At 42.6% G+C, this 22791-nt stretch overlaps 2 protein-coding genes across 2 annotated transcripts; both read left to right on the top strand.

Moving 5' to 3' along the window:
- Nucleotides 1–6703: 6703 nt before the first annotated feature.
- Nucleotides 6704–15411, top strand: myadmb (myeloid associated differentiation marker b). Its single transcript, XM_071361384.1, has 2 exons — nt 6704–6860; nt 12929–15411. The coding sequence occupies exon 2, from the start codon at nt 13061–13063 to the stop codon at nt 13943–13945; it is 885 nt and encodes a 294-aa protein (XP_071217485.1). The 5' UTR covers nt 6704–6860; nt 12929–13060; the 3' UTR covers nt 13946–15411.
- A 79-nt stretch (nt 15412–15490) lies between these two features.
- On the top strand, nt 15491–20512 carry ftr66 (finTRIM family, member 66). Its single transcript, XM_071361383.1, has 6 exons — nt 15491–16247; nt 17027–17122; nt 17283–17516; nt 17627–17786; nt 17911–17970; nt 18141–20512. The coding sequence occupies exons 1-6, from the start codon at nt 15660–15662 to the stop codon at nt 18668–18670; spliced, it is 1668 nt and encodes a 555-aa protein (XP_071217484.1). The 5' UTR covers nt 15491–15659; the 3' UTR covers nt 18671–20512.
- The last annotated feature ends 2279 nt before the right edge of the window (nt 20513–22791 follow it).

Raw genomic sequence — 22791 nt, 5'->3', positions numbered from 1 at the left:
CATCGAACAGCCCCCGTGATATGCAACTTTTCAGGGAAGCCAGAAACCAATATACACAGGCAGTTAGAACAGCCAAGGCTAGCTTTTTCAAGCAGAAATTTGCTTCCTGCAACACAAATTCAAAAAAGTTCTGGGACACCGTAAAGTCCATGGAGAATAAGAACACCTCCTCCCAGCTTCCAACCGCTCTGAAGATAGGAAACACTGTCACCACCGACAAATCCACTATAATTGAGAATTTCAATAAGCATTTTTCTACGGCTGGCCATGCTTTCCACCTGGCTACCCCTACCCCGGACAACAGCACTGCCCTCCCCTCTGCTACTCGCCCAAGCCTTCCCCATTTCTCTTTCTTCCAAATACAGTCAGCTGATGTTCTAAAAGAGCTGCAAAATCTGGACCCTTACAAATCAGCCGGGCTAGATAATCTGGACCCTTTCTTTCTAAAACTATCTGCTGAAATTGTGGCCACCCCTATTACTAGCCTCTTCAACCTCTCTTTCGTGTCGTCTGAGATTCCCAAAGATTGGAAAGCAGCTGCGGTTATCCCCCTCTTCAAAGGGGGGGACACTCTTGACCCTAACAGCTACAGACCTATATCTATCCTACCCTGCCTTTCTAAGGTCTTCGAAAGCCAAGTCAACAAACAGATTACCGACCATTTCGAATCCCACCATACCTTCTCCGCTATGCAATCTGGTTTCAGAGCTGGTCATGGGTGCACCTCAGCCACGCTCAAGGTCATAAACGATATCTTAACCGCCATCGATAGGAAACAATACTGTGCAGCCGTATTCATTGACCTGGCCAAGGCTTTTGACTCTGTCAATCACCACATCCTCATCGGCAGACTCGACAGCCTTGGTTTCTCTAATGATTGCCTCGCCTGGTTCACCAACTACTTCTCTGATCGAGTTCAGTGTGTCAAATCGGAGGGTCTGTTGTCCGGGCCTCTGGCAGTCTCTATGGGGGTGCCACAGGGTTCAATTCTTGGACCGACTCTCTTCTCTGTATACATCAATGATGTCGCTCTTGCTGCTGGTGATTCTCTGATCCACCTCTACGCAGACGACACTATTCTGTATACTTCTGGCCCTTCTTTTGACACTGTGTTAACAACCCTCCAGGCGAGCTTCAATGCCATACAACTCTCCTTCCGTGGCCTCCAATTGCTCTTAAATACAAGTAAAACTAAATGCATGCTCTTCAACCGATCGCTGCCTGCACCTGCCCGCCTGTCCAACATCACTACTCTGGACGGCTCTGACTTAGAATATGTGGACAACTACAAATACCTAGGTGTCTGGTTAGACTGTAAACTCTCCTTCCAGACTCACATCAAACATCTCCAATCCAAAGTCAAATCTAGAATTGGCTTCCTATTCCGCAACAAAGCATCCTTTACTCATGCTGCCAAACATACCCTTGTAAAACTGACCATCCTACCAATCCTCGACTTCGGTGATGTCATTTACAAAATAGCCTCCAAAACCCTACTCAATAAATTGGATGCAGTCTATCACAGTGCCATCCGTTTTGTCACCAAAGCCCCATATACTACCCACCACTGCGACCTGTACACTCTCGTTGGCTGGCCCTCGCTTCATACTCGTCGCCAAACCCACTGGTTCCAGGTAATCTACAAGACCCTGCTAGGTAAAGTCCCCCCTTATCTCAGCTCGCTGGTCACCATAGCAGCACCTACCTGTAGCACGCGCTCCAGCAGGTATATCTCTCTAGTCAACCCCAAAACCAATTCTTCCTTTGGACGCCTCTCCTTCCAGTTCTCTGCTGCCAATGACTGGAACGAACTACAAAAATCTCTGAAACTGGAAACACTTATCTCCCTCACTAGCTTTAAGCACCAGCTGTCAGAGCAGCTCATAGATTACTGCACCTGTACATAGCCCATCTATAATTTAGCCCAAACAACTACCTCTTTACCTACTGTATTTATTTATTTATTTATTTTGCTCCTTTGCACCCCATTATTTCTGTCTCTACTTTGCGCTTTCTTCCACTGCAAACCAACCATTCCAGTGTTTTTAGTTTTTATTTTACTTGCTGTGTTGTATTCACTTCGCCTCCATGGCCTTTTTATATTTTTATTTATTTATACATATATTTGTTTGCCTTCACCTCCCTTATCTCACCTCACTTGCTCACATTGTATATAGACTTATTTTTTTCACTGTATTATTGACTATATGTTTGTTTTACTCCATGTGTAACTATGTGTTGTTGTATGTGTCGAACTGCTTTGCTTTATCTTGGCCAGGTCGCAATTGTAAATGAGAACGTGTTCTCAATTTGCCTACCTGGTTAAATAAAGGTTAAATAAAAAAAATAAATAAATAAAAGGTTGCTGCCCCTATCATCGCCAAGCCTATCTCCGACCTTTTTAACCTGTCTATCCTTTCTGGGGTGGTTCCCATTGCTTGGAAGGCAGCCACGGTTCATCCTTTATTTAAAGGGGGAGATGAAGCTGATCCTAACTATTATAGGCATACTTCTATTTTGCTCTGTTTATCAAAAGTGTTGGAGAAACTTGGCAATAATCAACTGATTGGCTTTCTTGATGTCTATAGGATTCTCTCTGGTATGCAATCTGGTTTCCACTCAGGTTATGGATGTGTCACTGTAACCTTAAAGGTCCTCAAAGATGTCACCATTGCCCTGGATTCTAAGCAATGTTGTGCTGCTATTTTTATTGACTTGGCCAAAGCCTTTGATACGGTAGACCATTCCATTTTTGTGGGTTTGCTAAGGAGTATTGGTGTGTCTGAAGGGTCTTTGGCCTGGTTTGCTAACTACCTCTCTCAAAGAGTGCAGTATATGAAGTCAGAACATCTGCTGTCTCAGCCACTGCCTGTCACCAAGGGAGTACCCAGGGTTCGATTCTAGGCCCCACGCTCTTCTCAATTTACATCAACAACATAGCTCTGGCAGTAGGAAGCTCTCTCATCCATTTATATGCAGATGATACAGTCTTATACTCAGCTGGCCCCTCCCCGGATCTTGTGTTAAATGCTCTACAACAAAGCTTTCTTAGTGTCCAACAAGCTTTGTCTGCCCTTAATCTTGTTCTGAACACCTCCAAAACAAAGGTCATGTGGTTTGGTAAGAAGAATGCCCCACTTCCCACAGGTGTTTTTAGTTCCTCTGAGGGTTTAGAGCTTGAGGTAGTCACCTCATACAAGTACTTGGGAGTATGGCTAGACGGTACACGGCCCTTCTCTCAGCACATATCAAAGCTGCAGGCTAAAGATAAATCTAGACTTGGTTTCCTCTATCGTAATCGCTACTCTTTCACTCCAGCTGCCAAACTAACCCCTGATTCAGATGACCATCCTACCCATGCTAGATTACGGAGACATCATTTATAGATCGGCAGGTGGCTGCTCTCGAGCGGCTAGATGTTATTTACCCTTCGACCATCAGATTTGCCACCAATGTTCCTTACAGGACACATCACTGCACTCTACACTCCTCTGTAAACTGATCATCTCTGCATACCTGTTGCAAGACCCACTGGTTGATGCTTATTTATAAACCCTCTTAGGCCTCACTCCCCCCTATCTGAGATATCTACTGCAGCCCTCATCCTCCACGTACAACACCCATTCTGCCAGTCACATTCTGTTAATGGTCCTCAAAGCACACACATCCCTGGGTCGCTCGTCTTTTCAGATCGCTGCAGCTAGCGATTGGAACGAGCTGCAACAACACTCAAACTGGACAGTTTTATCTCAATCTCTTCATTCAAAGACTCAATCATGGACACTTTTACTGACAGTTGTGGCTGCTATGCGTGATGTATTGTTGTCTCTACCTTCTTGCCCTTTGTGCTGTTGTCTGTACCCAATAATGTTTGTACCATGTTTTGTGCTGCTACCATGTTGTGTTGCTACCATGCTGTGTTGTCATTTCTTGCTGCTTTGCTATGTTGTTGTCTTAGGTGTCTCTTAATGTAGTGTTGTGTTGTCTCTCTTGTCGTGGTGTGTGTTTTGTCCTATATATATATATTTTCATCCCAGCTTCCGTCCCCGCAGGAGGCCTTTTGCCTTTTGGTAGGCCGTCATTGTAAATAAGAATTTGTTCTTTAACTGACTTGCCTAGTTAAATGAAGGTTAAATAAAAAATAAATAAAAATGGTACTACCAGGTGTTCTTGTGGGATCAAGGACATGAATGCAGGGTAGGCTAAACACTTTCCCTTTGAATATTCAGAATGTTAGGCTACATGTCCGTAGTTACACACACACACACAGTGGTGCCTGTTTGCGTGTGTGTGTGTGTGTGTGTGTGTGTGTGTGTGTGTGTGTGTGTGTGTGTGTGTGTGTGTGTGTGTGTGTGTGTGTGTGTGTGTGTGTGTGTGTGTGTGTGTGTGTGTGTGTGTGTGTGTGTGAGCGCGAGAGAGAGAAAATGAGAATGAGGGGAATGGGAAGGGGAATGGGAAGGATACCTAGTCAGTTGCACAACTGAACAGTGGTGGAAAAAGTGCTCAATTGTCATACTTGAGTCAAAAAAAAAGAATTATATCAAATCAAACTTTCATTAAATCACACATGTAAGATACCAAATTAAAGCTACACTCGTTGTGAATCCAGCCAACATGTCAGATTTCAAAAAGGCTTTTCGGCGAAAGCATAAGATGCTATTATCTGATGATAGCACAACAGTAAACAAAGAGAGTAGCATATTTCAACACTGCAAGGCACGACACAAAACGCAGAAATAAAATATAAATCATGCCTTACCTTTGACGAGATTCTTTTGTTGGCACTCCAATATGTCCCATAAACATCACAAATGGTCCTTTTGTTCGATTAATTCCGTCCATATATATCCAAATTGTCCATTTATTTGGCGCGTTTGATCCAGAAAAAACTGTTTCCAATTTGTGCAACGTCACTACAAAATATCTCAAAAATTACCTCTAAACTTTGCCAAAACATTTCAAACTACTTTTGTAATACAACTTAAGGTATTTGTAAACGTTAATAATCGATCAAATTTTAGACGGGTCTATCTGTTTTCAATACAGGAGATCAACAAACTAACGCTACGTTTCTAGTCTTGCGCAACTCTCAAACAGTACACATGACGTTACACTGTTTCCAGGTGGCCTTACTTCTTCATTGCACAAAGGAATAACCTCAACCTATTTCCAAAGACTGGTGACATCCAGTGGAAGCGGTAGGAACTGAAAACAGGGTGATTAGAAATCCAGTATCCCAATGAAAACTCATTGAACAGACAGTGACCTAAAAAAAAAAAAATGTATGGTTAGTCGTCGGGGTTTTGCCTGCTACATAAGTTCTGTTATACTTACAGACATGATTCAAACAGTTTTAGAAACTTCAGAGTGTTTTCTATCCAAATCCACTAATAATATGCATATCTTATATTCTGGGGATGAGTAGAAGGAAGTTGAAATTGGGCACGCTATTTATCCAAAAGTGAAAATGCTGCCCCCTATCCTAGAAAATGACTCAAGTAAAAGTGAAAGTCAACCAGTAAAATACTACTTGAGTAAAAATCTAAAAGTATTTGGTTTAAAATATACTTAAGTATCAAAAGTAAATGGAATTTATAAAATATACTTAAGAATCAAAAGTAAAAGTAAAAGTATGAATAATTTCAAATTCCTTTTTGTATTTTTTTATTGATGGATAGCCAGGTGCACGCTCCAACACTCAGACCAAATGTACAAATCTAGCGTTTGTGTTTAGTGAGTCTACCAGATCAGAGGCAGTAGGAATGACCAGGAATGTTCTCTTGATAAGTGTGTGAATTGGACCATTTTCCTGTCAAAATGTAACGAGTACTTTTGGGTGTCAGGGAAAATGTATTGAGTAAAAAGGACATTCTTTTATTTATGAATGTAGAGAAGTAAAAGTATACGTTTCCAAAAATAGAAATAGTAAATAACAGATACCCCCCCAAAAACGACTTTAGTACTTTAATTAAGTATTTTTACTTGCAACTGAATGCATTCGACCGAAATGTGTCTTCCTAATTTAACCCAACCCCTCTGAATCGTGTGTGTGTGTGTGTGTGTGTGTGTGTGTGTGTGTGTGTGTGTGTGTGTGTGTGTGTGTGTGTGTGTGTGTGTGTGTGTGTGTGTGTGTGTGTGTGTGTGTGTGTGTGTGTGTGTGTGTGTGTGTGTGTGTGTGTGTGTTTGACTGCTTGTCACGCTGGAGCGCAACACTTTTGGTGCAGCTTTGTGCAACTTCGTATGCCTTCAATCTTTGACCCAGGTCCGGAAACGGATGTTTCTGAGTCACTTAAATCACATTATAAGTAAATAAATAGTGGTTTCCAGGGGAACTGCCTCTGTTTCTTAGCAACATAATACAAATAATGTGAGCAACAAAAAAAGAATAGTAGTACATGCAAAATAATTTATTATCTTGGTAGCCTAGCCAATGATGACATCATTCTGTAGCCCTCACCACTCTATCTTATCCCATAGTAGGACGTTGCTGCTTTAAATTGGAACCATCACGCCAAATTAAACAATAATAACCAAATGACAATCAATTAAATTAATTAAACTGTAATAATTTCATTGACATTATTTAATTAATTTATACCAGGTTGTTAATACAAAGATTATTCATCTAAATGGATGAGGGTGGATTGGGATGACGCGCAGTAGAAAGAAATATGTGGAAATAACGCTTGAGACATTTCATACCTAATTTGGTTGCAATGGGCGGGAAGCTGGGGGGAGGGTTTTTTCTGACTACGGCTGTGTTAAATTCAGGACTAGGAAGGCTACCAGTGTAAATTCCGATTCGATTAGAGATCCTGAGAGAGAACGAAGGATTTTGCAGTCCCAAAACTAACGAAAAGGTAAAACCTTTTTGTTTCAGAGTTATATTTGAGATTGTGTAATAGAATACTGGTCTATCCGAGGGTTAGCGTAGTTTTTATACATGTTGTCTACAGCATGTTCTACAAACAGTTGAAACTTTCCCTACCTGCATGCTTTTCTATAGTTTTAACACAGTCTATTGAAAATAATAATTTTCACCGTGAGCGCTGGAAATAAAACATCACTTTTGCACGGTATCAAGAAAATTGCTTATTATTAGCAGTATTTGGGACACAAGATAGGATAGTCAAGAAAATAACTGCTGCGTTGTTGTTAAACTTGTTTGACATTGAAATGTTTTTGCTTTCTATGAATGACTTGATGGTGGATACACTCGTTTTTTTGTAACACTGAGAAACTCCAGTGCGCGGCACAATTTGCACTTCTCGCATCACCTCGGACTGTGGTTGTCAATGGCCAACCAGAATGACGGGAGGATAACGGTAGGCAACAGCTGCCAGAATAACGGGGAAGATGTAAACCGATTATAGCTGACTCTTTTGAATATGAGGGCTCTGATATACACTACATGACCAAAAGTATGTAGACACATGCTCGTCGAACATCTCATTCCAAAATCATGGGCATTAATATGGAGTTGGTCCCCCTTTGCTGCTATAAGAGCCTCCACTCTTCTGGGAAGGTTTTCCACTAGATGTTGGAACATTGTTGTGGGGACTTGCTTCCATTCAGCCATGAGCATTAGTGAGGTCGAGCACTGATGTTGGGCGATTAGGCCTGGCTCGCACTCGGCGTTCCAATACATCCCAAAGGTGTTCGATGGGGTTGAGGTCAGGGCTCTGTGCAGGCCAGTCAAGTTCTTCCAAACCGATCTCAACAAACATTTCTGTATGGACCTCGCTTTGTGCACGGGGGGGCATTTTCATGCTGAAACAGGAAAGGGCCTTCCCCAAACTGTTGCCATAAAATTGGAAGCACAGAATCGTCTAGAATGTCATTGTATGCTGTAGCGTTAAGATTTCCCTTCACTGGAACTAAGGGGCCTAGCTCGAACCATGGAAAAACAGCCCCAGAGCATTATTCCTCCACCAAACTTTACAGTTGGCACTATGCATTAGGGCACGTAGCGTTTTCCTTGCATCCGCCGAACCCAGATTCGTCCAGACCATGTGTGATTCATCACTCCAGAGAACACATTTCCACTGCTCCAGAGTCCAATGGTGGCGAGCTTTACACCACTCCAGCCGACACTTGTCATTGCGCATGATGATGTTAAGCTTGTGTGCGGCTGCTTGGCCATGGAAACCCATTTCATGATGCTCTCGAAGTTCTTGTGGTGACGTTGCTTCCGGAGGAAGTTTGGAACTAGTGAGTGTTGCAATCGAGGACAGACAATTTTTATGCGCTACGCACTTCAGCAGTTCTGTTCTGTGAGCTTGTGTGGCCTATCACTTCGCGGCTGAGCCGTTGTGGCTCCTCGAAGTTTCCACTTCACAATAACACTTAGTTGACTGGGGCAGGTCTAGCAGAGCAGAAATTTGACTAACTGACTTGTTGGAAAGGTGGCATCCTATGAGAGTGCCACGTTGAAAGTCACTGAGCTCTTCAGTAAGGCCATTCTACTGCCAATGTTTGTCTATGGAGATTGCATGGCTGTGAGCTCGATTTTATACACCTGTTCTGAGCACTTGTTGGCTGCTTTTCCTTCACTCTGGGGTCCAACTGATCCCAAACCATCTCAATTGGGTTGAGGTCGGGTGATTGTGGAGGCCAGGTAATATGATGCCGCACTACATCACTCTCCTTATTGCTCAAATAGCCCTTACACAGCCTGGAGGTGTGTTGGGTCATTGTCCTGTTGGAAAAACAAATGTTAGTCCCACTAAGCACAAACCAGATGAGATGGCGTATCACCACAGAATGCTGTGGTAGCCATGCTGTTTAAGTGTGCCTTGAATTCTAAATAAATCACTGACGGTGTCACTGTAAAGGCACCATCACATCTCTTCCTCCATGCTTCATGGTGGGAACTACACCAAAAATCTCAAATTTTAACTCATCAGACCAAAGGACAGATTTCCACCGGTCTAATGTCCATTGCTCATATTTCTTGGCCCAAGCAAGTCTCTTCTTCTTATTGGTGTCATTTAGTAGTTGTTTCTTTGCAGCAATTTGACAATGAAGGCCTGATTCACACAGTCTCCTCTGAACAGTTGATGTTGAGATGTGTATGTTACTTGAACTCTGTGAAGCATGTATTTGGGCTGCAATTTCTGAGGCTGATAACTCTAATAAACTTTACCTCTGCAGCAGAGGTAACTCTGGGTCTTCCTTTCCTGTGGTGGTCCTCGTGAGAGCCAGTTTCATCATAGCGCTTGATGGTTTTTGCAACTGCAAATGAAGAAACTTTCAAAGTTCTTGGAATTGGAATTTTCCACATGGACTGACCTTCATGTCTTAAAGTAATGATGGACTGTCGTTTCTCTTTGCTTATTTCAGCTGTTCTTGCCATGTTATGGACTTGGTCTTTTACCAAATAGGGCTGTCTTCTGTGTACCAACCCTACCTTGTCACAACACAGCTGATTGGCTCAAACGCATTAAGAAGGAAATAAGTTCCACAAATTAACTTTAAAACAAGGCGCACCTGTTAATTGAAATGCATTCCAGGTGACTACCTCATGAAGCTGGTTGAGAAAATGCCAAGAGTGTGCAAAGCTGTCATCAAGGCAAAGGGTGGCTACTTTAAAGAATCTCAAATATAAAATATTTAGATTTGTTTTAACACTTTTTTGTTTACTACATGATTCCATATGGGTTATTTCATAGTTTTGATGTCTTCACTATTATTGTACAATGTAGAAAATAGTAAAAATAAAGAAAAACCCTGGAATGAGTGTCAACTTTTGACTAGTACTGTACTTTTGTGTGTGTATATACATACATACATACATACATACAGTTGAAGTCGGAAGTTTACATACACTTAGGTTGGAGTCATTAAAACTCGTTTTTCAACCACGCCAAAACTATAATTTGTTAACAAGAAATTTGTGGAAAGTCAGTTAGGACATCTACTTTGTGCATGACAAGTTATTTTCCCAACAATTGTTTACAGACAGATTATTTCACTTATAATTCACTGTATCGCAATTCCAGTGGGTCAGAAGTTGACATACACTAAGTTGACTGTGCCTTTAAACAGCTTGGAAAATTCCATAAAATGATGTCATGGCTTTAGAAGCTTCTGATGGGCTAATTGACATAATTTGAGACAATTGGAGGTGTACCTGTGGATGTATTTCAAGGCCTACCTTCAAACTCAGTGCCTCTTTGCTTGACATCATGGGAAAATCAAAAGAAATCCGCCAGACCTCAGAAAAAAAATTGTAGACCTCCACAAGTCTGGTTTATCCTTGGGAGCAATTTCCAAATACCTGAAGGTACCACGTTCATCTCTACAAACAATAGTACGCAAGTATAAACACCATGGGACCATGCAGCCGTTATACCGCTCAGGAAGAAGACGCGTTCTGTCTCCTAGAGCTGAACGCACTTTGGTGCGAAAGTGAAAATCAACCCCAGAACAACAGCAAAGGACCTTGTGAAGATGCCGGAGGAAACGGGTACAAAAGTATCTATATCCACAGTGAAATGAGTCCTATATCGACATAACCTGAAAGGCCGCTCAGCAAGGAAAAAGCCACTGCTCCAAAACCGCCATAAAAAAGCCAGACTACGGTTTGTAACTGCACATGGGGACAAAGATTGTACTTTTTGGAGAAATGTCCTCAGGTCTGATGAAACAGAAATAGAACTGTTTGGCCATAATGACCATTGTTATGTTTGGAGGAAAAAGGGGGAGGCTTGCAAGCCGAAGAACACCATCCCAACTGTGAAGCACGAGGGTGGGAGCATCATGTTGTGGGGGTGCTTTGCTGCAGGAGGGACTGGTGCACTTCACAAAATAGATGGCATCATGAGGCAGGAAAATGATGTGGATATATTGAAGCAACATCTCAAGACATCAGTCAGGACGTTAAAGATTGGTCGCAAATGGGTCTTCCAAATGGACAATTACCCAAAGCTTACTTCCAAAGTTGTGGCAAAATGGATTAAGGACAACAAAGTCAAGGTATTGGAGTGGCCATCGCAAAGCCCTGACCTCAATCCTATAGAAAATTTGTGGGCAGAACTGAAAAAGCGTGTGCGAGCAAGGAGGCCTACAAACCTGACTCAGTTACACCAGCTTTGTCAGGAGGAATGGGCCAAAATTCACCCAACTTATTGTGGGAAGCTTGTGGAAGGCTACCCGTAACGTTTGACCCAAGTTAAAAAATGTAAAGGCAATGCTACTAAATACCAATTGAGTGTATGTAAACTTCTGACCCACTGAGAATGTGATGAAATAAATAAAAGCTGAAATAAATCATTCTCTCTACTATTAATTCGGACATTTCACATTTCTTAAAATAGTGGTGATCCTAACTGACCTAAAACAGGGAATATTTACTAGGATTAAATGTCAGGGATTGTGAAACTGAGTTTAAATGTATTTGGCCAAGGTGTATGTAAACTGCCGACTTCAACTTTACATATACATACATATATTAGTGTATTTTGTGTGAATATAGTCTACTATTGATCAGAACACGTGGAAGCAAATAGTTCCCCTTATTATTGCAGCTGAACTATGGAGCATGATGAAACAACATGTGAACATCTCCAGCCTGGGAGCCCATAGCTCTTTAACTGAATTATGGGTGAAATCGAGTTAACCATGTTGTCATAACAACGCTCGTGACCCTGGCTGCAAACAAACACTGAGCCTCCTCACCCTCAAGTGTGTGTGTGTGGGAGGGAGGGAGTTAATTTGACTGTAATATCCTGTTTTCTCTCCTGTCCAGGCTGAGTGTGGGACTGTGAGTGTATCTCTAAAGGGAAGTCCCTCTGTTTGGATGATAATGTAGTCTTTTCCATGCCACCCCTTATAAGGTGGCTTTCCATTCAGGGACTTTATGGTCTTTTACCAAGTTTCCTAACATTCAAGTAATGGCAGGGAGGGGATGGATTTTCCATTTCTGCCTTCCATATGGTTTTTCTAGTGTGTGTGTGTGTGAGAGAGGTAGAAGGGACTTGGCACCTTTAACTCAGTTTGCAGTTCGGCAGCAGTCTGCACATCTGGGATAACTCAACGAGTTGGAAAATCTTACAGGGAAGAGAAAGGGAGAATGAGGGAGGGGCAGAGAGGGAGGGAGGTGACTCACTGCTCTGCTATTCCTCACCGTGTTTAAAATGTGTCCTTCTGAGGTTAAGGCACAGGGCTTTCCCCCTTTTTATTATCTTTTTTTTTTTCTAATTTTTTTCCTCCTTTTACTTCAGCTAGCCTTTTCTGACTGACTCCTTTGGTCACTCTCACTTTGAGTTTGTCCATTTTTCAAATCTTAATTCATCTGTCTGTTTCCTCTCTTTCTCTCTCCATATCCCTCCCACTCTCTGTCCCCTGCTGTTTGAACAACTTATTTTATTAATGTAAACATGTGTCTCTGAGTCCTTCAACAGTATGTAAACTGGGAACATGGACTCACTATCACTTGTGGGGGATAGTGTGAGTGAGCAGCCCTGAGTGTCTCTGGATGTTGGGACTGTTAGTGGATGAGGCCCTTCCGCAGAGGCTGGTGACAGATTGGCTGAGAGGTTGGGTAGAGGTCTCAGCACCACCTCTGTCTGAAAGGGGGGGGTGAAGGAATGTCCAGTGACATGAACTCACTGACTCACAGAACAGGAATCCCTCAGCTGATAAAGCACTCAGAGTATAAAACTGAAGAGAACCTATACTTTTGATTCTCCTTGTACAAGGTATCAACATATGATTTTTAATTTTTTTTTACTTACATGTTGAGATGGAGATAATGACACATTGCTACTGTTGCCCTCATGAGTCCAAATATGATATATCATCAAGAATGTACGTTGAAAATCATAATGGAATCAATACTTGCTATGAGATTTCTTTTATATGAATGCATGCTGTCAATTTGTTCTTTGTTACTGACAGCTGCTCTCTATTCTGTGTCTCCTTATAGATCCTTCTGCCACAGATGCACCAAGAACTGTAGGCCTAGGGTATTTCACAGAAACACCTACATCTCCGGCCAATTCAGCCCTTCACTTCAGTCTAACCCGTCCTAGTTGTCAAGCATCATCCATATCCCATCATGTCGATAGTGGTGGTGCACTCCAACCCCCTGTTCTGGGTGCGTTTGTGTGCTCTGGTCTTCTCCTGTGTGGCTTTTGCTGTGACCATCCATGGGGCCGACCTCAAGCACGGTACAGGGGACTGGTGTGTGTTCTGCTGGGCCTTCAGTTTCGCTGGGACCCTGCTGGTGTTGCTGGTAGAGCTGTTTGGCCTGCAGACCCGTGCCCCCGTCTCCTGGAAAAACTTCCCCATCACCTTCGCCTGCTATGCCTCCCTGCTCTGCCTCTCCGCCTCAATCATCTTCCCCCTCTATTTCCTCAAGGGCCAGACCTCCCGCAACGAGACTCATAACTACCGCATCGTGGCCACCGTCTTCTCCTGCCTGGCCACCATCGCTTACATGAGTGAGGTGAGCATCAGCAAAGCCCGGCCAGGTGAGGTAGCAGGTTACATGGCCACTGCCCCGGGTCTGCTGAAAGTGTGTGAAACCTTCGTGGCCTGCGTCATCTTTGTCTTCATCAGCGACCCGGTGTCCTACAACTCTCACGATGCACTGAGGTGGTGCCTGGCCGTCTACTGCATCTGTTTCATCCTGTCGGCGGCCATCATTGTGCTGTGTATCTGCGAGTGCACCGGCTGCCTGCCTTTCCCCTTCGCCCGCTTCCTGTCTGCCTACGCCCTACTCGCTGTCATCATGTACCTCTCCGCTACCATCATCTGGCCCATTTTTACATTTGACAGGAAGCACGGGGGCACTTCCTCCAGGCCCACTTTCTGTGGTAACAGTCAAGGGCTGTGTGCATGGGACAAGCAGATGGCTGTGGCTGTGCTCACTGCAGTCAACTTTGTGCTCTACCTGGCAGACCTGATCTACTCTGCCCGACTGGTGTTTATTACTGTGTGAGCAAAAGGTATAGAGGGGAAGAACGAGAAGAGGTAGGTGATTTTGAGTAGGATGGAAAGAAGTTGAGGAGTAGAAATGAAGAGGTGAAGAAAGAGGGAGAAACAAAGAAACTGCTTACTGTATTTTGTGTCATTTATATATCAATGTTCAGCCATTAGTCACCTCCACACAGACACTAAATTATTTCTTATTTCATGCAAAAGGAAAAGTCCTTACACAATGATGATTTTATAGACCCAAGAACTATGATCAGATGGACCAGATGTTTTCTAGGTTTGAGCTCTGATTATCTGACACATAAATGCAGTATTCCAAAGACAGGATGGATCTGCTGAGAATGTTGACATTACTATAGATCATGTAAAGTCTTACAACTTTCAATGGTCTTTTAATAAGCATGACTTTTTACATTATGGAAAACTGTAGGTAGATTTTACAGAACAACTCACACCTTCCTAGTTTGTTTAAGATGAGTTACGAAGGGATACAAGTAATTCAATCAAACCCCTGAGTAATTTTTAGAAGATTGGTACACTGCTCCAAATGTTTTCAAGACATGATGTAAAACAAATTGTGTTTGAATTAATGTAAAGATATACTCTGTTAGTGTAGGTTTTTTGCTAATTTTACATTCCTGTTTTTACACTTTTTTAAATATTTTCATATTCTGCCAAGCTACATGTCAGGAGTATATTGTATGTTGAAATAATATATGCATAAGGTAACTGAATTAAAACTCACTGTGTAATGAACACTTACTGTTTGACACTTATGTGTTTTGTTATAACCCGTTCTCTGTAGGCTATGGCGTCTCCAAAAACAACATCTTAGAATAAAAACAAAACGTTAGGAAAATGTATTCTTCTTAATCTGGCCCATTGCTTTGTACTGCTGTAACAGTCTGCTCTTGTGGATGAGAATGTCCACTTTGTCATAGAGGGAGACATCCATTTGCTGCATCGTCCTCACTACTTCCTGCTGTTACTAAACATGACATGTTTTTATTCCGCTGTGCCTGTTGAGACTGTGCATACCACATCAGTGTTATGGGAACATACAATCCAGTGTTCAGTAAAAGCAATGTGATAAATTATAGCAGGATTTGTCAACTGGGGGCCCACGGGTCAAATTTTATTTGGCCCCCAAGTTTTCTGAGCAAACCCCCCCCCCCCCACCAAATTTAAATGATTTGACATAAAGGACTAAAAACACCAGCAAATCAACTTCAACTGTTTTTTAATTTTGGAAATCTGTTCCAAAATGATTTCCACATATAACAGAGCGAGTAATGTGATTGTATACACATGTAAGCTAAGTTTAAAATTATTATGTTTGAGTCAAATGTTATCTGTTTGGGCTTCTTGCAGTCTACAGTCTGCGGCTGAATGTAGTTGATGATCCCTGAATTATAGCCTATGTATATCTGTCTTTGTCCTTGTTAATTGAATAAAATAAACTAACATTTAGGTGTTCTCAATCTCTCTCTCTCTCGATCTCTCTCAAATGTGCGCACACGCACACACACACACACACACACACACACACACACACACACACACACACACACACACACACACACACACACACCCCAAACCGCTATGGGAGGTGTGGTTGTGGGTTGCTGCTTTGTATACAGTATGTAGGTTTATAAAAGGGATGCCACAGGCGGCTCCAGAGACGCTTATACAATCTCCCCCTGTCTCTCTGATAGAGAATGGCACAAACAGGTCCTCTGGATAGAGAGCAATTGTGCTGCTCAATTTGTCTGGAGATACTGAAGGAGCCAGTAGCTCTTCCCTGTGGACACCGCTACTGTATGGGCTGTATCAGGGCCTGCTGGGGTGAAGATGACTCCTCTTACATCTTCAGCTGTCCTCAATGCAGACAGACCTTCACTCCAAGACCAATTGTGAAGAGAAACACCATTTTGGCTGAGATGGTGGAGAAACTGAATACAGGAGGACTCCAAGCTGCACCCTCTGGTCAACGCTGCCGGTATGCTGGAGATGTGGCGTGTGATATCTGCCTCGGTGGTCAGATCAAAGCCACCAGATCCTGCTTGGTGTGTCTGGCCTCTTACTGTGCAGCTCACCTCCACACTCACAACAAATCTCCTGCCCTTAAGAAGCATACCCTGGTTGACGCCACCATGCCACTGCAGGGGCGGATCTGCTCTCATCACGATAGACTACTGGAGATCTACTGTCGTACTGATCAGCAGTGTGTCTGTCTGCTGTGTGTGATGGATGAACACAGGAGCCATGCTACCGTCTCAGCTGCAGCAGAAAGCACCAAGAAACGGGTAAGGACTGAAAAACAATCTCTTGTCCTTCAACCTCAGTTGTTTAACCATGACAGAATATGTACATTTCTGAAAGTATGCTATGTGCATGAAAAATACTTATGCCCATTCCTATGACTGATAACTATAAGGAAGCGGTATGTTTGGTTCCTTCTATACTGGGAGTGATGGATATCATTTGAACAATGTGAACATTTCCCTGATAATGATCAGAGTTGAGGCCATAAAATCTAAAGGTTAGAGGTACATTTCTATCAATAGAACTTCCTTTCCCATATTCAAATGTTAACTCTATCGGACACCTGCCTATATGTAACCAGGGATCTGAGGAAGGTATCCTATCCTGGAAAAGGCGTGTCAGGTGCCTGTCATCGGTTGTCAGTTGCTTTGAATGTGGCACCATACACTGTTTCCACATGCAAAACCTCATCTCTTTTGACTATATGACTGAAATGATGTGCCAATGTGTAACATGATTCTCTTAAGGGAAGTATACATTTTCCCTTCATCCATAGCCTAGCTGTTACGGGTTATAGAATGTGTAGGTCATTTTATGACTCAATGTGTCCATTTTGAGTATGCTTATTTTCATTTGAGGAATGTAGAATGTAAAAAATAATATATGTTGAGTGTTATGGAGACTAAACAACCTCACAGCTTTGACCAGCTAAATATTCAATTTGACAAAGCGAACGACTCGCCATAAGATCAATACCCTGCTTATATGAGCCCCAAATATTTACTAAGGTAGGCTTGTGGGCATGTTCTTGTCCCTGCAGAGGCAGCTGGGGAAGACGAGGAAGAAATCCAAACTGAGAATGCAAGCCAAAGAAAACGAACTGCTGGATCTGAGACAGGCTCTGCAGTCACTAAAGGTGATGCACTGTGGAGATCCGTAGAGCAATGGCAGCCATGGCCAAGTCCGAAGCGACTTTCAAGTATTAATAAGCTAATATTTTAGTGGATGGGGGAGGTTTTGGGAGTTTGTTCATACTTGGCTAAATGTTATATCTTGACCACACTGTCTCCCACTAGCACTCTGCACAGACAGCAGTGGAGGACAGCCAGAAGATCTTTACTGGGCTGATCTGCTCCATAGAGAGAAGGTGCTGTGAGGTGAGAGAGCTGATCAGGGCCCAGGAGAAGACTGCAGTGAGTCAGACTGAAGGGCTCATACTGAGACTGGAGCTGGAGGTGGCTGAGCTGAGGAAGAAAGACTGTGAGCTGGAGCAGCTTTCACACACAGAGGATCATATCTATTTTCTACAGGTAGCATCACTGCTGCTCTGGCTTCGGTATAATTAAGGTGTCCAGTGTTTTTATTTATTTGTATCTTGTAATCTGTCCCACACTTTGTCTTCCTCTCTCCTGGATTCTAGAACTGCCAGTCAATCTCTAAATCGACTGAACTCACAGACACACCCAGAATCACAGTGGTTCCTCTGGTGGATTTTGGTCAAGTTCGAGCCTCGGTATCAGCACTCCAGAAGAGATTGGAGGACCTGTTCAAAGGGGAATGGCCCAAAATATCCAGGGCAGGTGAGACTGGACACTTTACTGTAATTCACTCTATATTGCATTAAAGCTGTTTTAAAAGTAAAAAAAAAAAATTATTCTATGGAACATTACTACTCTTCAATGTCTAATTCGTATTCATCTGTAGCGGGCACAGTGAAACTCCTGCAGTGTTCAGAGCCCCGGATCAGACCAGAGTTCTTATACTGTAAGTCAGTTTCAACTCCATTAATAGCGCTACATCTGCTCTTAGCTCAGGGCTAAATCTGCATCGTGGTGGTGCTCTATGGATTCCATTCATCTTCTTGTTACCATTATTTTCTTATAGTTTAGTACACTGACTCCTCCTTTCATACCCTTCATCTTCTTTCCTCGTAGATTCCTGTCAGCTCACACTGGACCCCCGGACAGCCCACAGGGACCTGAGTGTGTCTGAGGAGAACAAGGTGGTGACAGTGAGGGCCAGGGACCACTCCTGCCTGGAGCACCCAGAGAGGTTTGATCACTGGAGCCAGGTGCTGTGTACTGAGGCCCTGTCAGGGCGCTGCTACTGGGAAGCCGAGTGGAGCGGGAGTGGCATCAATATGGCTGTGGCGTACAAAGAGATGACCAGGAGAGGAGAGGGCAACAACTCCCACTTTGGACGCAATGACAAGTCCTGGAGTTTGTTCTGTTCCAGAAAAGGTTGTACCATCTGGCACAATAACGTGGCCACTAGAATACCCACTTCAACCTCCTCTAGGATAGGAGTGTACCTGGATCACAGGGCAGGAAGTCTGTGTTTCTACAGCGTCTCTGACACAATGACCCTGCTCCATAGAGTCCAAACCACATTCACTCAGCCCCTCTATCTTGGCTTTGAGTTTATGTGTTTCGGAGTCTTCGTTAAATTGTGCCAGATGGAATGAAAGTGAAATAACAGCTGAGAGAAAGGCATTAGCATGTGTGAAAATTAGTTTCATGGTGAAGTTAATAATAATTGATAGTCTCAGATGTCGCTCACCCCAGTTTGTATTTGTTTATTACTGAAGAGTTAAAGTGTAGTTTAGTTACTGTAGAGTTGATATAATTTGTATTTTGCTGGCAAAACAAAGTACAATATTTTCAATGCAAATTCTGCAAATACCTTCTTGTGAAATTAAAAGAAACGTCTATCCTGTTCCCCCATTCTCTAATCTGACTGTCATCACATCCCCATTATGTTGATTTGAAATGGTCATATTAAGGGCAATATCAATAGCACTGACATTTGTGTTTTTAAAACACATTTATTGTGGTATGTTTTTATCAAAAGTATCACAAGTAACCTCAGTGGCAACAGCACACCAGTGCGCAAAAGTCCAGTCTGTTGCGAAATAGACATGAACAAATGTCATACTGTCTCTCACGCACACACGAACAGGGCCGGAAGTTCCTTTTTCTTTGTTACACAGTAACCACACCTCCTGTAACTGCTGGTTGAACCAGGAAGTACAATATAATTCCTCAATTTTCACTATCAAAAGAAATCAATACGGTTCTCTTTCTCTCTCTCTCTGGCTGTTTCTCCTGTACTCTCTGAAATGGCACAGGCAGAGGAACTCCTCTACCAGGATCAATTTCTCTGTCCAGTGTGTCTAGATGTGCTAGGAAATCAAGTGGCTATCCCCTGTGGACACAGTTACTGCATGCTCAGCTAACAACAAACACTGGAGAATGTTCCCTTAAGAGTCTCATTAAGTCCTTAACTAACATTTTCATAGGAATGTTCCCGTGCAAGGAATGTTTCCAAGACATCATTCCCTTAATGTCAAATAGAACTCACCCAGAACGTGGTTACCATGTTCTCAGAACTTAAGATATTGTTATAGACATGTTTAATGGGAACGTTTCATGAACATTCATGTCCAGTTTTCTGAGGGTTAAGAGAATATTCCATCAACATCCACAGAACATGGTTGCCATGTTCTTAGAACGTAAGATATTAATGTTCTAGACACGTTTCATGAACATGTATGTGTCTGCCCAAAACATCTATACACATCACTGTTGCCCTGATTAGTGAACCATTGATAGCTTTTTTCTGTTGGTGTTACGTTCGTCGTTAGGAGACCACGGTGCAGCGTTGTAGGCGTACATTTTACTTTATTATCAAATGATGCCAAAAAAACAAAACGAACGTAAAGCTCTGTAGCGCTTGTGGTGGCATTTTTCTGCTTTACCAAATGAGGAGAGTTACAAACTACACACCAGTCAGAGTTATACTTAAATTATATCTTTAATAATATGAGCTTTGCCATAGCTCTTTTTGACTTTCAATGATGCGCTATCTCTAATGAACCATTGAAAAGTACCAACATAAAAGTACAAAGATCTTTTATAGCCAAGATACACCCCTCTCAACTTACATGACGAATCACAGATCTTAGGAACTGTTCACAATTAAATACTTTTTCTTGAGAAAGGAGTATCCCTTAGCCAGATAACATTCACTATTAATTATCGTTGAGTTTGGTCCCTCAGACGAGGTTCTAATCTCGTTCCTGGTACTTCATAGTACAAAACCATTACCTCATCCAATCTGCTCTTTAGGTTTTATAACCCAAAGACATCGTAAATCTCCTCTGTCAGTGCTATCTCATAGAGGCCCATCCTCAGTGGAACACACACACAATACTCTATTCTGTCGAATAAAACAACCATTACAATGCAATACAAACATTATAACATAATCTTGCAATTTTCCACAACATGCTAAACAGCAACTATACAAAGACAAGATCCCACACCTGAAGGTGGGAAAAAGGGCTGCCTAAGTATGATCCCCAATCAGAGACAACGATAGACAGCTGCCTCTGATTGGGAACCATACCCGGCCAACAAAGAAATAGACAACCTAGAATGCCCATCCAAATCACACCCTGACCTAACAAAATAGAGAAATAAAAAGTCTCTAAGGTCAGGGTGTGACAGTTGGTAAGGATATTCACACACAGTGCTTTTAACTTACATATTTGGCATACATGATTACATTGTGCATGTTCAATCATACATTAATTATTATTAAACATGTACTCACCTGGGATTTGAACTCACAACCTCTTAGTTCACAATACTCCGATCTCTACACCACCATGTCCATGTCAGGTATCAGTTAATCTGACTATTCGCTCATCATTGATTTAATTGACTAATTTCAGCAATTAAAGTGCTTTCTGTATACAGATGGATCTTAATTTGATCCCTCTTTGGTTGATGAGAATTTTCCTCCACAGGAGGAAATGCAAACTTGTTGTGTACTCAAGGTTTAAAAAGGCTTCTGAAGTTTGTAATTTTAACTAAAAAATATCAGACTTGATTTGCCCTAATGTAAAATGTATTAACCCCTACAAAAAATATCCATTAATTATAATCCACATAATAATTCTCAATACCTGTAGCTGCAGGATTATTTTCCTGCTGTAGCAAACTGGCTCAAATTAACATCCTACATCTGTAGTTGTCTAATGTTTGTGGGGCATATTAACCTGTTTTAATAATACTCAATCACTATGATCAATAAAATATTTTCTTGAGTGTACTTTTAACAGAGCTGAGATTTAATTTAAAGTGCATTCACCCTATTGCTTACACCTATCAAGTTGTTTCAGATCTACCCAATTGCCGCCTAGGGAGGATGGGTTAGGGTTTCTTCTGGACAGGGCCTACAGTGCCTTGAGGAAGTATTCATTAATTTTGTTGTTATAGCCTAAATTCAAAATGATTAAATATACTTTTTTCTCACCCATCTTCACACAATACCCCCTAATGACAAAGTCAAAAAATATGTAAAAAATTTTTTTGTAATGTATTGAAAATGAAATAAAGAGAATATCGAATGTATGTGAGAATTCACACCGCTGAGTCAATACTTTGTAGAACCACCACTGGCAGCGATTATAAACTCTGCAAAAAAAGAAACGTCCTCTCACTGTCAACTGCGTTTATTTTCAGCAAACTTAACATGTGTAAATATTTGTATGGACATAAGATTCAACAACTGATACATAAACTGAACAAGTTCCACAGACATGTGACTAACCGAAATTGAATAATGTGTCCCTGAACAAAGTGGGGGCTCAAAATCAAAAGTAAGTCAATATCTGGTGTGGCCACCAGCTGCATTAAGTATGGCAGTGCATCTCCTCCTCAGGGACTGCACCTGATTTGCCAGTTCTTGCTGTGAGATGTTACCCCACTCTTTCACCAAGGCACCTGCAAGTTCCCGGACATTTCTGGGGGAATGGCCCTAGCCCTCACCCTACGATCCAACAGGTCCCAGACGTGCTCAATGGGATTGAGATCCGGGCACTTCGCTGGCCATGGCAGAACACTGACATTCATGTCTTGCAGGAAATCACGGACAGAACGAGCAGTATGGCTGGTGGCATTGTCATGTTGGAGGGTCATGTCAGGATGAGCCACATGAGGGAGGAGGATGTCTTCCCTGTAACGCACAGCGTTGAGATTGCCTGCAATGACAACAACCTCAGTCCGATGATACTGTGACACACCGCCCCAGACCACGACGGACCCTCCACCTCCAAAATTGATCCCGCTCCAGAGTACAGGCCTCGGTGTAACGCTCATTCCTTCAACGATAAATGCAAATCCGACTATCACCCCCGATGAGACAAAACCGCGACTCGTCAGTGAAGAGCACTTTTTGCCAGTCCTGTCTGGTCCAGCGATGGTGGGTTTGTGCCCATTGTTGCCGGTGATGTCTGGTGAGGACCTGCCTTACAACAGGCCTACAAGCCCTCAGTCCAGACTCTCTCAGCCTACTGCAGACAGTCTGAGCACTGATGGAGGGATTGTGCGTTCCTGGTTTAACTCGGGCAGTTGTTGTTGCCATGCTGTACCTGTCCCGCATGTGTGATGTTCGGATGTACCAATCCTGTGCAGGTGTTATACGTGCTCTGCCACTGTGAGGATGATCAGCTGTCCATCCTGTCTCCCTGTAGCTCTGTCTTAGGCGTCTCACAGTACAGACATTGTAATTTATTGCCCT

Source organism: Salvelinus alpinus, chromosome 23 (genome assembly GCF_045679555.1).
Source record: "Salvelinus alpinus chromosome 23, SLU_Salpinus.1, whole genome shotgun sequence".
Taxonomy (NCBI): domain Eukaryota; kingdom Metazoa; phylum Chordata; class Actinopteri; order Salmoniformes; family Salmonidae; genus Salvelinus; species Salvelinus alpinus.
This window is presented reverse-complemented; position numbering and strand designations above follow the sequence as displayed.